Genomic DNA, 15,693 nt, shown 5'->3' with positions numbered 1-15,693 from the left:
AATCTCACACATAGTATAATAATATTCTTAAAATTTCTATCTGAATGATCTTTTATGCATTAGTAGCAGTGCTATTAATAGCTGACCTAATTTGGAGTAACCGGATACAATAAATGCTATTTACAATGTATTAGTTCTAATTACTCGTTTCGCCGCCAGACAGCATTAAATATAAAATACCTCACACAGCAAAACGGAAACAGAGCCAAACCATGGCTCATGATGAATTGTGCATTTTTTTTAAATCACAAAAACAGCAAATGTGCTAAATTAATGTGACTCAATTCCAAAGCAAGATATCATTTTGATAGCATTTCTTTTTATAATTACTAAATGAACTGTGACATGACATTTAAAAAGAAAAAAGATGTGCCTGCCCACTCACCAAGTCTCCCGGCCAACAGATAATCACTTTTAGAAATAGTTTCCCTCAATAAGGTTAAGGGTCAAGGTATGCTTCGTTTATGTGATCTCCCAACTGAGCAGATAATCACGGCTTATTAATGAAATAATAACAACACAATATCACTGCATATAGTTTGCTTTGTATAGCGTTTAAGCATTCAAAATGGAAATCCTCTGTGTAAAAAAAAGTAATCCCATGACCATAGAAAACCAGCAAGGACATTGTTAAAATAGCATTACGTCTCCCATCCAGACATCCAGACTAATGACATGTTAGTGACACCCAGACAATTCATGCAGCAAATGGCTCCGGAATAAGGTTAGTCCTAAGTAATCACCCTTAAACTAGTGCCACCGAGTGTAACTCAAGACAAAGCATTTCCTCATTAAACTCTCCAGTATTGACCCTGTAACTTGATAGAGGCCAAGAGGGAAACATTGTAAAGATAGGTGTCCGGTTGTCATGGCAGTTGGAAAAGAGAAAGCACATACATGCTCATTACAGGTACACCGGACACGACCACGGTGTGACACTTCTAAAAGAATGGGAGCGTGGAGGGGGAAATGGTGCAGTGGTGCATTTGGAAAAACAAAACCACTGTGTGGTGAACGTCAGTGTGTCACATATACAGCATTGTACCTATCATAAATACATGTCGTGTGCCCTAATGTCATGAAAAATGTGTTGGACACACTGAATTCCGGTTGGATGAATCCTGAATAGAAGGATATAGTGATCAATGCATTATACAGAATTTGCATTTCTGTTCAACGTTCATGAGGAATCCAGATATTTCCGGTGTGTTTGTGTCACTGCTGTTGAAAAATCCCCATTGTGTTTCACTTTGAAAAAAAAAAAAAAAAAAAAAAAAACCCTGAGGTGAGCGTCATGACTTCACAGTAAAATAGATAAATGACACTAGGTGGTAGCAGAGCTCCCCAGGGCAGGTGCAGATAGCGCTTCAACCTGTACAATATCTCCCTTCCACTCTTGATTTATACACTGCATATGTAGGGAGGACATGCAGCTTCTGTTGTTACTGCCGACTGCCGTATGACGTCTGAGTGACTGCTTCCTTCTGTCTATGTAACTTTTATTTCTAGCATTTTTTCCTTTTTTTATTTTCACTATTAACACCATAAAATGCCAGTGGACCCGTTAATGAATGTGTGTCCAGAGATATTCAGAGTAAAAGGAAAAAGGTTTCGTAGTTAACGCATTTAAGAGGGAGCAATTACCTGAATCATAGCCTGCAGCCATTTCTACAGTGCAGCGTGGTGGTTAATTTAAGACTCCCACACTGAGCGAGATAAAAGAAAAATAAATAAATAAGACTGAAGATATTGTAGGATCACTACCTTTATTTCAGCCTTTGAATAATTTGGTACAAAAATAAAACAACAAGCAATGTCAAACATGTTCTTCATCTTTTATTATTTTACAGCCCCACAGCGTGAGATTACTTGACAGTGTGGTGTGTTTTTCCTCAGTGGATGATCTCATCCCCGCTGGCACATTGCCTGTGACGGTGTGAGATGGTTTAGAAGTAGTTTGCCACCCTGCGAACAGACTGGATGTTAGGGTTCTCTGCCTGCCACTCCATGTGGGTGCAGTAGTTTCCTCTCTGCACAATGTACATGCGGCCGCGGTAGTTGGGCTCCTCGTACAGCACCCAGCTGTTGAATGAAAATAAACGTGTTATCAGGGGACAGAATATATACGTCTGATTGTATTCTATTGGCATGAGGTTGCACACACCTCTATCGGTATCTAGCTGTGCAAATAATGTAAGCTTTAATTTATGTTCCATGCTGTGAGACAGCCACATTTTCTCTCTAAAAGCATTAAAGACGTACATGTAATAAATACAATTTAATACAAATCCAAGTTCCCAGTTACTCTTATTATTCATTTCCATTCCTATTGTGATGATGGCTATGATCTTAAATATGGATATCCATGCCAAGACCTTGATAAAAGCAATAAGGAATACACAACAAGTGGATGCATGTTATCTCTCTCTCTCTCTCTCTCCTCACAATATGAATAAAAAAACACACGGTGGATGAACTCAGAACACAGTTCAACTTCAACTTCCATGGATGAAGTACAGTAAAGGACATCATTCTCCAACATGTGCCCTTAGCAGAGATACGTACGCTCCGTCTCCATAGACCTTGAGGGAGTTGACGCAGCTCTTGGTCAGGCCTCGTGCCTGCAGGAACGGGCAGTCGTCGCACAGCTCCACGCACTGGCCTGAGAAGTTGTCTCCTTCGAACAGCTCCATCCTGTAGTGCTCTCCATGCTGGGGAGGATAAATGGCATCATAATATTGCAAGCACATTCTCCCTTTTGCTCATTTCAAAAGGGAGCAATGCCTTCACCTTCCTATTGTGTGGCTAAGGGTTCAATCTTGATAGAAGATGATATGTATAGCCCACGGTCGACGCAGTGTGTCTCAAGTGCACTTAGTGATTTTCTTTCAGCTGATGACGCCAATAGGTGATGTGAAAAAAACCTAGAAGCTGTTAGCATGCAGCGCGAGACTCATTCAAAGACATACTCAGAGATATCAAAAAAGATTCTGATTTATCTCAAAAACAGATGAAGACAAATGAAGCCGAACATATGCCAGTCTGCCAGGCTCTTTTTCTCTTTTTTTTAACAACCAAATATTTGTCCGTCCCTGGGGTATCTCTCCCTCTCTCACACACTTCTCCCTCTTACCATCCTGATTGGCCTGCAGGAGCCCATGTGATCGTTATGGGCATTCCAGCGCTGGAATTCGGGGTACTCTCCGTGCTCCAGAATGTACTGTTGGCCCTTGAAGTCTGGGTGGTCAAAGCAGATGTAGGCCCCGCTCTCCACGCGGACAGAGTTGACCCTGTTCATGAAGCCACGGTCCTGGAAGTTGTCGCAGTCACTGCAGATCTCTAGTTTCCTCCCAGTGAAGCATTTTCCCTCATAGAACACGATCTGTTTTTTTTTGAAGATATAAATATGTTTCTTCCTAACAGATACTTGTATGGAAAGTGCTGCAAACAGTCAGAAAGATATCTTGCAAAACAAAAAAAGTGCCACTCAACACTGTCAAAGGTTGAAATCTGTTTGTGATTCACACGATTAAGTTTGGGAAGGCTCGGCTGCATCCCCTTGTTGTGGTACTCACCTTTCCTGAGTACTGAGACATTTTCCACTGTTAGCTGTTCCACACTAGTCACACAGAGTCTAAGAGTGGAAAAATTTGGCCACCCAGATATATATGGCCGACAGAGAGCGCGGCGGTATCGCGAGGCGGGAGCAACAAAAGCACAACAATGGGGGGTTTAGACATTTTGCCACATGGACAGTTTCCCTTACATGTGCCCAGTGCTGATATTGGAGTTTGGCTCGAGGGGGGGCGAAACAAAAGCGTGAGAGGGATTTTGCTATGATTGGGCTTTGGGAGTGATGTGGCACTGTGATGTTGTTGGGCTTGCCGAATAATATTTAGGTGGAGTCCAGACAAGGGGAGGCAAGGAGGCGAGGAGGGGGACAAACAGAGAATGAGAAGTTAAAATAGAGGTTAAAGGACACGTATCAGTGCAAACAAGACATCTCTGACACGTTGGACGAGTAACCAGGAAACAACAACAAGGTGTGGTCCCAGTCGGGACAGGGGGGGGGCAGAGCTGCCCAGGTGTCATTTTCCAAAGCACCTCTGTTGCTGATCCAGACTGGATCCCATGGATCTACTTAGACCTTAACTCATGAACATTTCCATCAATTGCAAACATCAAAGACCACCAGTTTTAAGCTGAGGCAGGTGGAGCAGGATACAAAACAGATAGAAACCTGTTCTTAATATGACCCCCCCCCTCTCTCTCTCTATATATATATATATATATATATATATATCTACAGTGGCACAGAGTGGAGATAAAACTCACCGTTTGAAATGATTTATTGCACTTGAGTGGCTTTTTGGAGATTAGAAAATGTAACAAGCTTTGGCATTCAATTGAAAGCAGTCAATCAAAGCCATAAGTAATGTAAAACATTTGTCAAGCGTCTGTAGATTTGAAGATCACACAGAATCGGACTTAAGTCCAATTTAATGGAGGTACCTTTTCTTCGGCACCGGGGAAATCGTTTTTGTGCGGAATCTCTGTAATAGTTAAATGAATTTACTTTATGAGAGAAAGGGAGAGAGGGAGAGTGAGAGAGAGAGAGAGATTCCAGTCCTTGAGCTAGTTCAATTCAATTCCGACTGTGTATACAGTCAATTCATGAGTCTGCAGCGGAGGTTAGTAAAAGAGCACTGAGCTAAAGGTGTTACACCTCATATAGGTCAGACATAATCCACCTATAGCAAACATACTGTACCTTTCACTCATTATCCTCTTGTCCTCTTAAGGTTTAAATCCAGCTAATATAAATCTTTATCTGAGTCTGTGACAAATGCATACATTAATATTTGCAAAAGCCTCATCCATTATGTACAACCGTGGGCAAAGGGTGGACAGCTCTTTGCGTAATGCACAAAACCCCCGGCCGTTGGGAAACTGTAACCCCTGAGCACAGTGTACTCAGGGTGAGCGAGGTGCTAAGCATATAGACTTAGCAGAGATACACAACTTTATATGAGGTTACCACGGCGGGACAAAGGAAGAACGGGTATAAAACCAGGGGAAAGTGGAAAAATCCATCCCAGTAACAGGCAGAAACCCGAGACAGACGAATCTGTAAGGTATGTACATGTACAACTGATTTGAGTGATCTTAATTTGTAGATTTAACAATAGCAATTCAATAGTGTGTGTGTGTGTGTGTGTGTGTGTGTGTGTGTGTGTGTGTGTGTGTGTGTGTGTGTATATATATATATATATATATATATATATATATATATATATAGATATACATATATACATATACACAGACATTTGATTATGTATACTATATATCTTTTCTATTTCATATACAACCACCTCTAACTGAATATTTCTGTCCTTTTCAAAGAGACATGCCATGAAACCCGCATGTATTGTACATATGATATGGTATAATCAAATCTGTGCGTTTATCTCCCACAGGCTGCAGCATTGAACAGAACAATGAAGTCGTTGGTCTTGGCTCTAACTGTCGCCCTGCTGCTTGCAACCGGTGAGTCATGTCACTTATTCTCCACTGAATAAACACAAACCTCTGCTGCCGCACGACGGGGGACGTCTGCCTTCTGTTTTTCGCCTTTTATTGCACAGGAACACAGTGTCAGCAGAGCTGTCACACACTCAAAGGCATGCTTTTCAGAGTCATATCAAAGTAATTAAAGCAATTGACTGAGAGCACAATATCGTCCTTTGTGGCTTCTAACGTCTGAGCAGATTACGTCTCGCTAATAACTTGCTATTCTGCCTGGAGAGGAACATCAGCGATATTATAACAGGGTGTAATCAAAGCAGAGAGAGAAAAAACAATGACTGAATTATTGCTTTTTTTCAGGTGAGACCCTGAACTGCCACCAGTGTGTCCCCAGAAGGGCTGGAGGAACCTGTGAGCTCACCGCGGAGACCTGCAAACCAGAAAAGGATGCCTGTGCTGCTGCCAGATTCCTCAGAGCACCACGTGAGTTTCTCAACATACTCAAACAATACTGCTACACTAAAATAGGAATATTATCTTCGCTGTAAATCATAGTCAAGTTAAAGGAGAAGTTACCTGAATAAAAACATACATACCATGTTGTTTGAAATTGTGAAAAAAATGCATTAAGAGAGAAACTCATGAAATCCAGTATGCATGTAATATAGCTAAAACAGCTTGTCAGATGTCTATGCATCCCATAAATGTGTGGAAATACTTTACATTGGCTCTATGACAGTGATGTAAATCCCTTTTCTCAAAACGTTTTCCTTTTTTCCCCCTTTCTTAGATGGCAGTTATCAGAAATGCATGGCCCTGTCGGACTGCGAGATGCTGAAGATGAACTCCTACATAGATATTAAGTGCTGTACAGAGGACATGTGCAACACCTTCGATGTGTGAATAATTTTTTAGAAGATCACTTCAATCCTTTCCCTTGACAATAAAACAATGATTGACAAAGAACACTTGCCCGTTCTCATTATGTCTCCGAGTCTTGAGGAGTTTTCTTTTCTTCTGTAAATCATCCTCATACACAAGCAGCAGTTATAGAGGATTCATGCTTCACTCATATGCTGTTCGACATCTAGCAGAATGAAGAAAGCATTTTAGACCTTTGACCTTATTCCTTTATTGCTTAGAAAATTCATGACCCATTTGACCTAAACGTTTAAATTAACATCCTCCAGGTATCATTTATCATTTATTAAGAGAAATACTCTGCTAATCTGCTTCTCCTGTGAGGGTGCAGTTCCACCAGATTTGATTGACAGGGAGAGAAAAAAACAGACAGTTTCTGTTTTCCTTTTCTAATTAATTAATTACAAACCAGTGAGAATCGCAGAGACAAAAAAATTGCGCTCAGAAATCTCTCCCACTGAAAGAAAGCACCTTTAAATCCCCTTCTTTGTCTCTTAATGTACCACCAATATGCAAAGTAGATCTATTATCTATTCCTATATTGAACCCTCTCAGGTCATCTGTTAGTGGGATGCTAATGCTTGAAAAAGACAACACGGAAAAGAAGCACTTAACTATTATACATCAGAGATGTATAAAGACAAAAAGATCTTTGTACTGAATCTCAAAAACTTAGATTATTCATCGCACACCCTCCCCAACGTTATTACCCTTTTAAAGTCGTGCGTGCTGCATTTACCGCTCTTTTTTTTATCCCTTCTGTGAAGCAATTTGAATAATAATTGAAGACACATAAATAAACTTGCCCTGCCTCCCGGGTGACAAAGAATCTCATTAGCAAAAAAAAAAACCCACACTCAACCCTGCATTACATAACCACTTTTTGCTTTAATGATTACAATCAAAAACATTTGTACAACATTTTCAACATTAGAAAATGGATGCAGATTTCTTCTTCTTCTTTTTTTTTTTTTGGCTGACAGTAATCGCTATGAATCAAACCGAGGAACGGAGACGTGGGTGCTGCATGGAGATGAAGTAGGGAGGGAAAAAAGGGAGCAAACAGCTGCTGATGTATCAGAAGAAACGTCCGTGATGACTTATGACTCATTTTTCAGAGCGTATATGCATGACAGACACGGCGTTTCTCTTATCTCTTCTTATTTCTGCGGAGACGGACTCCTTGCCTAAATGGGAGCTGCGTAATGAGAAGCGAAGTCACTGCATCGAGTCACTGCCGTCTCCGGCCTTAGTTACGGTAGTACTTGTTACCGAGCACAGGGAAAAACCTTTATTTATTTTTTTGATACACCCAAATTAAGTTGTGTGTTTTGCATCAGAGCTCGAGCAGAGAGGTGGAGGAGAGGTGGATTGTGGAAATATAAGACAAGGGAACCACCGCTCATCCTTTTTTTTTTCAAATTTTTTTTTTATCAAACGCACAAAGAAAAAAAAATGAGGATGACAAAGGTGAATAGGAAATACTGATAAATAACAGTGGAATCAGATCCATAAATAGACAGTATTGGATATTTAGGACCCTGGAGGGGTGGAGTCAGCTGAGGTGGAGGAGAACTGGCAGCTAGCCTTCAAGTAACGGGATATCCCAGTGCAGTGTCCTGTGTGTTGATTGGGGGGGGTGGGGAGGGGCTCTACATCATGGAGCAGGACGTTTTTCCTGGCTGCACGCCGCCGTCCATCTTCTCTGCCTCCAGGATCATCCTCCGGAAAACCTCCACAGCCGTCTAAGGGAGGGAGGGAGAGAGAGAGAGGGAGAGGGAGAGAGGGAGAGAGACACGCAGGATGCTGTCACAAGCCTCAGTCACACCATTTTGAATTTTCCAGCAGCATATGCTACATCCAGAGGAGCCTCAGTGACTTTAGGCGCAACAAAGATGGAGTTGTTTTTGTGTGCTGTGGCTTGCTAACTCAATTTGAAGCAGATCCACAGACTTCCTGATTATGAACATTATGTTGGAAAATGGATAGAGCGGGTATCAACTAAACTATATATATATATATATATATATATATATATATATATATATCTGCTTGGCAGATCTAAGAGCTGAGGGGGATGAGTCAGGTAATTCTCTGTGGGTTTGACACCGAGACTGACCCCTTTCACATTACACAAAGTCCTTCCATCAATTTGCAACACCTGCGGTTGGTGACGACTTAAGTGTTAATAATGCCGTTTTCTAGAGCTTCTCTCACATGTGACCACCAAGGGGGCGGCAGGAGCAGAAGAAGAGCAACTTCATCAATTTACAGTACACAGAACATACTTTCATATCTATGTGCACACAATAGGAATCCAGTGAGGGGAAGGCGTTCTCCGCCAGTAACAATGAAAACGGCTTTATAGAGATGCACTCACAGGCTGCTATTGATTGAGATGGTGATGCTCAAAAATGCAGGTCATAAATTATATCAATGGGGATTGATTCAGTAAAAACCTTTAAGGAGGCACTGATGTATTTATTACAGATCTTCCATAAATTTGGTGGAAAAAGACAGATTATAGTCAAAATGTATGCAACCTGATATCCTGATACTAGCCCCTGGTATTGGTCAAGCTCCAATACTGCTAGATCCTACCCACGATGCAACTTGATAGGACCTTTTTGTTAGACCCTACCTGCCTGGTAAACACCCATGTTTTTCAAACTAAAATGTTTCTGTTACAAGCCAGAAGCCCAGATATACCTGTTGACATCACCTGATTTATAATTATTCAGAGCCACAGAAGACAACGACAACCATGATAATCAGCAAATTCCTGCCAACTACTATTTCTTATACCACGGAAAAAACATCTTAAAGTCAAAAATGTCCTTTTTTTATGAGGATCTTTTAAAAAAAAAAGATAAATAGCTATTAATAAAAACCCAATACAAACCCAAACAAAGTGACCTTTGAGGCTCCAGCTCTTACCTGGTTCTCTTTAGCTGAGGACTCCATGAAGGCAGCATTCCAGGATTCGGCTAATGCTTTTCCTTCTTCACAACTGATTACTCTGAAGAAGAAGAAAAAAAAAAAAGCACACGATAAAACACATAAATATTTCAGAGAAAGGCTGCAGGGTTCTACCGACGCCGCCTCCACTGAGTAAGGAATATTTGCAGGGTTACACAAACACATGCAGATGAGTAGAACTAGGCTTTGCGTTGTACAAATAGCGTATAGAGAAACAAATATTAACATCTGCTCTGTATTTCTGTTCTGACTGGCAAGTGCTCTGCCCCTTATGTACAACTGTGCATGTGTTAGGTCATACCGCTCCATGTGTAGGTCGTTCTTGTTCCCGACGAGCATAATTGGAACTCTGCGTAAGAGGGAAAAATAAACGGCACATTGTCATTTATGTATTAGATGTTACTTCGTGGAACGACAAAACAAAGAAACAGTACTTACTGAACTTTTCCCACCATGTCCAATAGTTTTTCATGGATAACTTGTACAACTTCAAAGCTGGAAGAAAATGAGGGGGGAAAGTTTCTTCTTCAGCATTTTCAACTCATTACACAGAACTTGCATCTGAAAACGAGGAGTAAAGGCATACCTTTTATTGGATGTAACGGAGTAGACCAGAATGTAACCGTTGATATCTATGGAGTAGGTCTGTGGGAAGATAGAGTACTCATCCTGTGGAAACGCAAAACAGGAAGAAATTAGCATGGAAAGTTACAGGTTTGGAAAAGATGGGAAAATGAAAGTAAATCTGACTAATTAAAGGGGAACACCGCCTAAATGACATCACAGATTTGAATATTCACATATTCAAATCTGGATCAATATGGAAATTGGGAGATGCTCATGTTCATGAATATATTTAGCGTACTTCCCCTTTAACAAAACCCATTTTGAATGGAAATCAATCACCGTACCTGTCCTGCTGTGTCGACCAGCTGAAGGTGGTACTCTTGTCCATTTATTGTGATCATTTTTGTAAATGCTACAGTGGAAACAAAAGACTGATTAGACATGAACCAACAGACATTATGAATCCAACATTTTAATGGATGAAGAGCAAATAATAACCACAAACAAGCAAATACAGCTCTACCGTACAGCACTAAACTGTATCGTCATTACTCGACGCTTTCCGTGTGCAGATCTCCTTACGGATCCATTCTGCTACCACTGAGTTCATCCAGCACAGGAATGTCAATATCTGCCTGGAGATGGGTCACATTATCTACAGGACGGAGGGATCGCAACGCCTGCAGCATCTCGCTGACACTTCACTTCATGTTACCCATCCAGAGATTATTTATAGACACAGACCACACACTCGAGAAACGTAGGGCGCTATGTGAGCGAACACGCCGGGAAAAAGAAAAACAGCCTACAGGTAAAGTTGAGACTCAAATCTCTGGAGTGTGTAGGAACATGTGCGTTTGGGGGTTGATGAATTACTGTATGTTTTCTCATACGGCAAAATGTACCTTCAAGGCAGCGATTTCTACGCTTCTTCCACTAAAGTCAACGAGGAGCAACTCTGACCGAACACTACACAAGCCGATTCCTCCGAAGTTCCTCCAAAGAAAGTTTCATCCTTCTGGTTGAAAGTGTGGAAAGTGGGGACATCAGCTGGTGGAGTGTTTGGACACGTTGGTTTGGAGGGAACATCACGCCCTGCTGGGTAACAATGCTGTTATCATGCTTCTTCTTTGACATCCTGTTACAGAGCTCACGGGACGCACAAGTTCAACGTGATGAACGTAGGTTTGAAATAATAAAATGTGAAAAGAAGGCTATTAAAGTTGACAAATATTTTCTAGTTCCAGTTCTTTAAATGGGAGGAGTTGTGTCTTTTCTCTGTTGTATATCATTGTAAATAATATTATATTATAATATTATAATATTAATATCTTGAGTTCTTAGCATTTTTTTTTAGCAAGACAAAAAAATACGATGATGTCACAAAGGAGAAAATGTGATGAATATTTATTGCAATTTTGTTTTAAATGTCAGGAAATAGTTGGTTGCAGCCCTGTAGCACATGTTGCATGAAAAACTATAAGTAAATATTTATTGTGATATGTAGCCGCCTGTTATAATGTAACTGCAATTCCATAGTTAGGCCATGTGACAACAACTATAACATCTCCATGGCAACCTAGCAGATTCATCGGCTGTACACAATAAGAGGACCTACTGATAAGGAGTGCATTGCCAATTATATTATTGATTTCCGACAATACTGACCAACCTTTTTGTTGTTGTTGTTGTTTTGTGTGGAGTTTTTATTGATCAGAATCAGGGATCTCAGTATAGATGGTTTCATGTGTTGTTCAGATTGTAAAACCTCCTGAGACAAATTTGGGATTTTGGGCTGGGATTTGACTTTGTATAATTAAGAGCTTCCACCACCAGCCTGATAAACAAACATGACTTTACACACGATTAAGTGTGTCCATGGATAATAACAGCCTATATGCATAAAAAAGAGGAGCTTGAACACCATCTCTGCTAATGTCATCATAAAAAAATATGGAAGACAACAAACTAATAAAGCAAAAGCTATGACATTCAAGCATGGCTATAGTTATATACGGTTCAGGCAGTCCGGAACGAACTTAAGTGTTTACGAGAGGAGATGTATCAGGATCTGAGTGGCTTCCTACTCGGACTCAACAGTTTCCAGCTTGTGTATCAAGCTGCAACAGTCCACAGAATCCCCACTTACTGTTCTCTATTGTCGGGTCATAGGAGTCCACAAACTGGCCTTCCACAAACTGAATCGTCAAGGAGGACTTTCCTGCAAAACACAATGGGATGTGAAAAAACGGGCCCTTTACACTTCATATATATCATTGGAAATGAGGAAATATATTTCCATACGTTTTACAATATTGGTTCGCAGCCCTTCACAACTAGAGTTCACAAATCAAGGACTGTGGCTCAGCATAAAGGTGACAAACATTATGAAAAAATATTCTCATCATTACAATATTAGTCACACTTAAAATTACCTACTAAAGCCCACAAAACACGTAATACCCTTTATTTATACCGTGGGAAATGTTCACAAATAATAATAATAATAATAATAATAATAATAATAATAATAATAATAATAATAATGCAAGTCTCTGTGGGGATATTACAGGGTTTCGCGTTAGTGCTGGGATGCTGGCTGGGCCTAGATGCGTTGTGTCAGTGCCATCTTGCCATCCTGCACATCCTTTCCTCTGCATACAAATTGCGCTTCCTTGCTTTTCACATACGACAAAAATAAAGCGCACACGTAATAGGTCAAATCCCGTTAGCCCTTCAGCCCTCCGAAGCGCGACCCCGACCGACCAGGGTTGAGGGTCACTGATGGAAACGCATCGGTATTAGGAGCAAATAGGTGGGAGGCCTCGTGTGATAACAAAACGCGCAAGAGGCCGCGTCTCACCTGGTGGCGCTCACTCGCCCGCTGCAACACAGATCCTCCCTATAATTTAAGTTTATTCTAAGAGGCGTCAAACGGCTCACATAATGGAGTTAAATTGACCCGAAAGGCCGCTGAAATGTAGCCCCAGCGTCGCATCCAAGGCCCTTAAGGATGTCACCCCTCCTCCCTCCTCCCTCCTTTCCCCGAGCATCGTCTATTCGGACCTCACCTACGGATCGGTACCCGAGGATGGCGATTTTTCGTGATTTGGGCTGCGGCATATCTCGTCCTGGTTATCGCATCTAGTCCTCGGGGTGTACCGCAACCTCCAACCGGAATGGCATCCAAATTCAAGGGGCGCAGAGCTTCGACATACAGCCTCCAGATGACAGCAGGGATCCCTTCTTCTTTGCTCGTTTTTTTTGTAGTTGTTGTTGGATGAAGATGTCCGCGGCTTGGAAAGGAGCGCTGTTTCAGGTCATATACAAAAGCATGGAGTATCTATAGATCTACAATAACTGCGTCACTCCCCTTCGCGGTGTAATGAATTAGTAATTACTGCTGCGTTCTAATTGGCGGAATGCGGAGCGAAGGTGGGCGTCGGTGCCTGTTGTAAGGCTCTGATTGGACGAGACCGGCTGTTCATCAAGCGGTGGAGCGCCCGCCTTCTGGAATGTGATTGGCTGCTGAAAGCATCGTGACACGCTGGGTGGTCGGGTGCAATGTCATTCATCTCTTACAAGCTCCATCGAAGCAGTCATTATTAAGAAATAAATAAATCGATGTATCTTTACACACTATAGTAATTCTGTAATGACCCCACGATAGAGGCAGAGTAATATAAGTCACTAGAAAAATCGAATTACTCATACAGATCCCATAGTCATTATAGTACTCCTATTACCCTGAAGGTCCCTAGAATACATCACTATAAACTGATTGTTCAATACACATCATTGCACATAGAAATATTACACTCAGTACAGTTTCGAGGTATTTGTAGTACTTGAGTGTATTAGAGTTTCTACCAGTCAGTAAAGTACATTTTTGCATATTTATTTGTGTTGCCAAGCCAAATGAGTGATTTGACTTGTTGAACAGGCTCTTGCGTTCTAATGAGGCACCCTTTATTTGTGCTTTATAGATGAGTTATAAGTCATTTATAAGCGCAGTTTGTCCGGGTTTTCCTAATTTGCTGCCATGTTTCCCTCTCTGCTTCATTCACACATTAAAAATGACACACCTTCTTGTTATTAATTACGATGATGATTGATATTAGTAGTAGTAATAGTAGAGATGCTTCCATATTACAATATACTGAAGTAAAACTTCATCCAGGATGGACAGCACTTATGTTTTATGTTCATTTCAGTACTTTTACTCACCTGACGTAAGTTTTACAAGCAATCGTTGGATTTACCAGCAACGACCACAACTTCAAAGAAAATGATTTATTACAGAAAAACAGGATTGGTTTGCAGGGCTTGAATTGCTTCAAGCCTCCGGATGCCTTATGGGGAAGCTTCAGAAGGGAATCCGCTGTAGCACAAGGGCATGGCAAACCCCCAAAAAACCCTGGTTATTTGAGACTAGATTGAGCGGCGTGCAGATCTCAAGATCTGAGCGGATGAAGAGGAGATACGCTTGGGAGGACCCGTGTATTGAGTGTTCTTGGGATGTGATTACGGGAGGTTGAGGTTCTGCTCTTGAAGGAGTGACCTCAGTAAATGGTGGTAAGAATGCGAGGAGAGAACATGGCGGAAGTGCTGATGGAATCAGAATCCATTATCCACTCATCCGGATTCTAAAGAAGAAAAGATGATGGCTTGGGTCGAAGTGATGGGGAAACTGAACAAAAGGCGAGTAAGAGCTTGACATCTCAAGGTCAAGGTCTTCGGAAAAAACAAGTTGGGTGACGTTGATGGGAGCCTGGGCTGGAATAAGTTGCATGGGAGCTGTTGGAAGGGCTTTGGAGGAAAGGCATCCTGGTGCCAGTGGCCTCCAGCTAACATGAGCTGCAGGGACCCGGTGAGTCTGGGAGCCGGAGGAACCTGGCATCTCGGTGCCAGGAGCCACAGCTAGCTGCTGCAGTGTCTGGAAGTAAGCAGATGAATCAATTTATGAGTAATTCATATGCGCCATACAGCAGTAACTTCAAATAAATACGTTATCAGCACGTTATTTAGGTGCTCTACATCTCATATCATAGACAGTGATCAGTTTTCCCTGTGGCTTTGTCCCCCCCCCTTCTCCTCCCTTGCTGTCGGTCATGTGGGCGTGGCTACTCCTTCTCTCCCTCTCTCCTGTTTGTCGCCTAACGAGACACACCTGCAACCCATCAGCCTCATCAGCACCAGTTTATATACTCCAGTTCCTGCATTCACTCAGTGGTACAGTGCTTTCAGAGCTTGCAGATCTGTTATCTGGCCTATTTTGGTATAAGAATCAGTCATAACAGTATTATTAATCGGTTGAGCGTTATGCATAAGCATTATCAAAATAAAAAGTATTATACAGAATGCTTGAATGTGTTATGATGTCCTCATATGCAGCGTTTCTTTGCTGGTCAAACCTTAAGCATAACTACTTCACATCCAGTTGGTGGCTTATTCTGTAATAATGCAACATGTGCTAAAAGTCGTGGAGGTACCGCTACGGATACAGAGGTCAGGACCTTTGTGTTGCTACTAGCAACCTGAGGAGCATTTCCTAATTAAACACAAATTACACATCTAGAACAAATAGGCTGCTCTGTAGAAAAACTCTTCATGCCTATACTCGCATTAGCCAGTAGATGTCCCCATAACACCATTTATATCTCACACTGGACCACTTACAGTACCAGAGGCGTGCCTGTA

The 15,693-nt window shown here is 41.5% G+C and overlaps 4 protein-coding genes across 4 annotated transcripts in view; 2 read left to right on the top strand and 2 right to left on the bottom strand.

Moving 5' to 3' along the window:
* The window catches only part of LOC311012013 (noelin-3-like), a 124,626-nt gene that overhangs the window by 101,230 nt on the left and 7,703 nt on the right, over nucleotides 1-15,693 (top strand). The window lies entirely within an intron of this gene.
* Nucleotides 1,787-3,596, bottom strand: LOC311011891 (gamma-crystallin N-A-like; the record flags this gene model as incomplete). Its single annotated transcript, XM_084007083.1, has 4 exons — nucleotides 1,787-2,082; nucleotides 2,566-2,711; nucleotides 3,134-3,382; nucleotides 3,576-3,596. The coding sequence occupies 4 exons, from the start codon at nucleotides 3,594-3,596 to the stop codon at nucleotides 1,947-1,949; spliced, it is 552 nt and encodes a 183-aa protein (XP_083863209.1). The 3' UTR covers nucleotides 1,787-1,946.
* Nucleotides 5,479-6,444, top strand: ly97.3 (lymphocyte antigen 97, tandem duplicate 3). Its single transcript, XM_084007094.1, has 3 exons — nucleotides 5,479-5,547; nucleotides 5,887-6,009; nucleotides 6,317-6,444. The coding sequence occupies exons 1-3, from the start codon at nucleotides 5,499-5,501 to the stop codon at nucleotides 6,427-6,429; spliced, it is 285 nt and encodes a 94-aa protein (XP_083863220.1). The 5' UTR covers nucleotides 5,479-5,498; the 3' UTR covers nucleotides 6,430-6,444.
* On the bottom strand, nucleotides 7,316-13,375 carry rheb (Ras homolog, mTORC1 binding). The gene is made up of 8 exons (XM_084007836.1): nucleotides 13,065-13,375; nucleotides 12,143-12,214; nucleotides 10,338-10,405; nucleotides 10,013-10,095; nucleotides 9,865-9,921; nucleotides 9,728-9,775; nucleotides 9,385-9,466; nucleotides 7,316-8,192 (listed from the first exon to the last, which is right to left on the bottom strand). The coding sequence occupies exons 1-8, from the start codon at nucleotides 13,114-13,116 to the stop codon at nucleotides 8,100-8,102; spliced, it is 555 nt and encodes a 184-aa protein (XP_083863962.1). The 5' UTR covers nucleotides 13,117-13,375; the 3' UTR covers nucleotides 7,316-8,099.

This window comes from Eutrigla gurnardus, assembly GCF_963514095.1.
Source record: "Eutrigla gurnardus genome assembly, chromosome: 4".
In the NCBI taxonomy this organism is placed as follows: domain Eukaryota; kingdom Metazoa; phylum Chordata; class Actinopteri; order Perciformes; family Triglidae; genus Eutrigla; species Eutrigla gurnardus.
The sequence above is the reverse complement of the archived record's forward strand: the minus strand, read 5'-3'. Positions and strand labels throughout refer to the sequence as shown.

Coding starts and splice junctions, on each gene's coding strand:
- ly97.3 (XM_084007094.1), top strand. CDS start 5,499: ATGAAGTCGTTGGTCTTGGCTCTAACTGTCGCCCTGCTGCTTGCAACC. Junction 5,548..5,886: donor CGCCCTGCTGCTTGCAACCG/GTGAGTCATGTC, acceptor GCTTTTTTTCAG/GTGAGACCCTGAACTGCCAC. Junction 6,010..6,316: donor CAGATTCCTCAGAGCACCAC/GTGAGTTTCTCA, acceptor CCCCTTTCTTAG/ATGGCAGTTATCAGAAATGC.
- rheb (XM_084007836.1), bottom strand. CDS start 13,116: ATGCCGCAGCCCAAATCACGAAAAATCGCCATCCTCGGGTACCGATCC. Junction 9,922..10,012: donor TCCGTTACATCCAATAAAAG/GTATGCCTTTAC, acceptor ATTTTCTTCCAG/CTTTGAAGTTGTACAAGTTA. Junction 8,193..9,384: donor CCTCAGCTAAAGAGAACCAG/GTAAGAGCTGGA, acceptor TCCCTCCCTTAG/ACGGCTGTGGAGGTTTTCCG.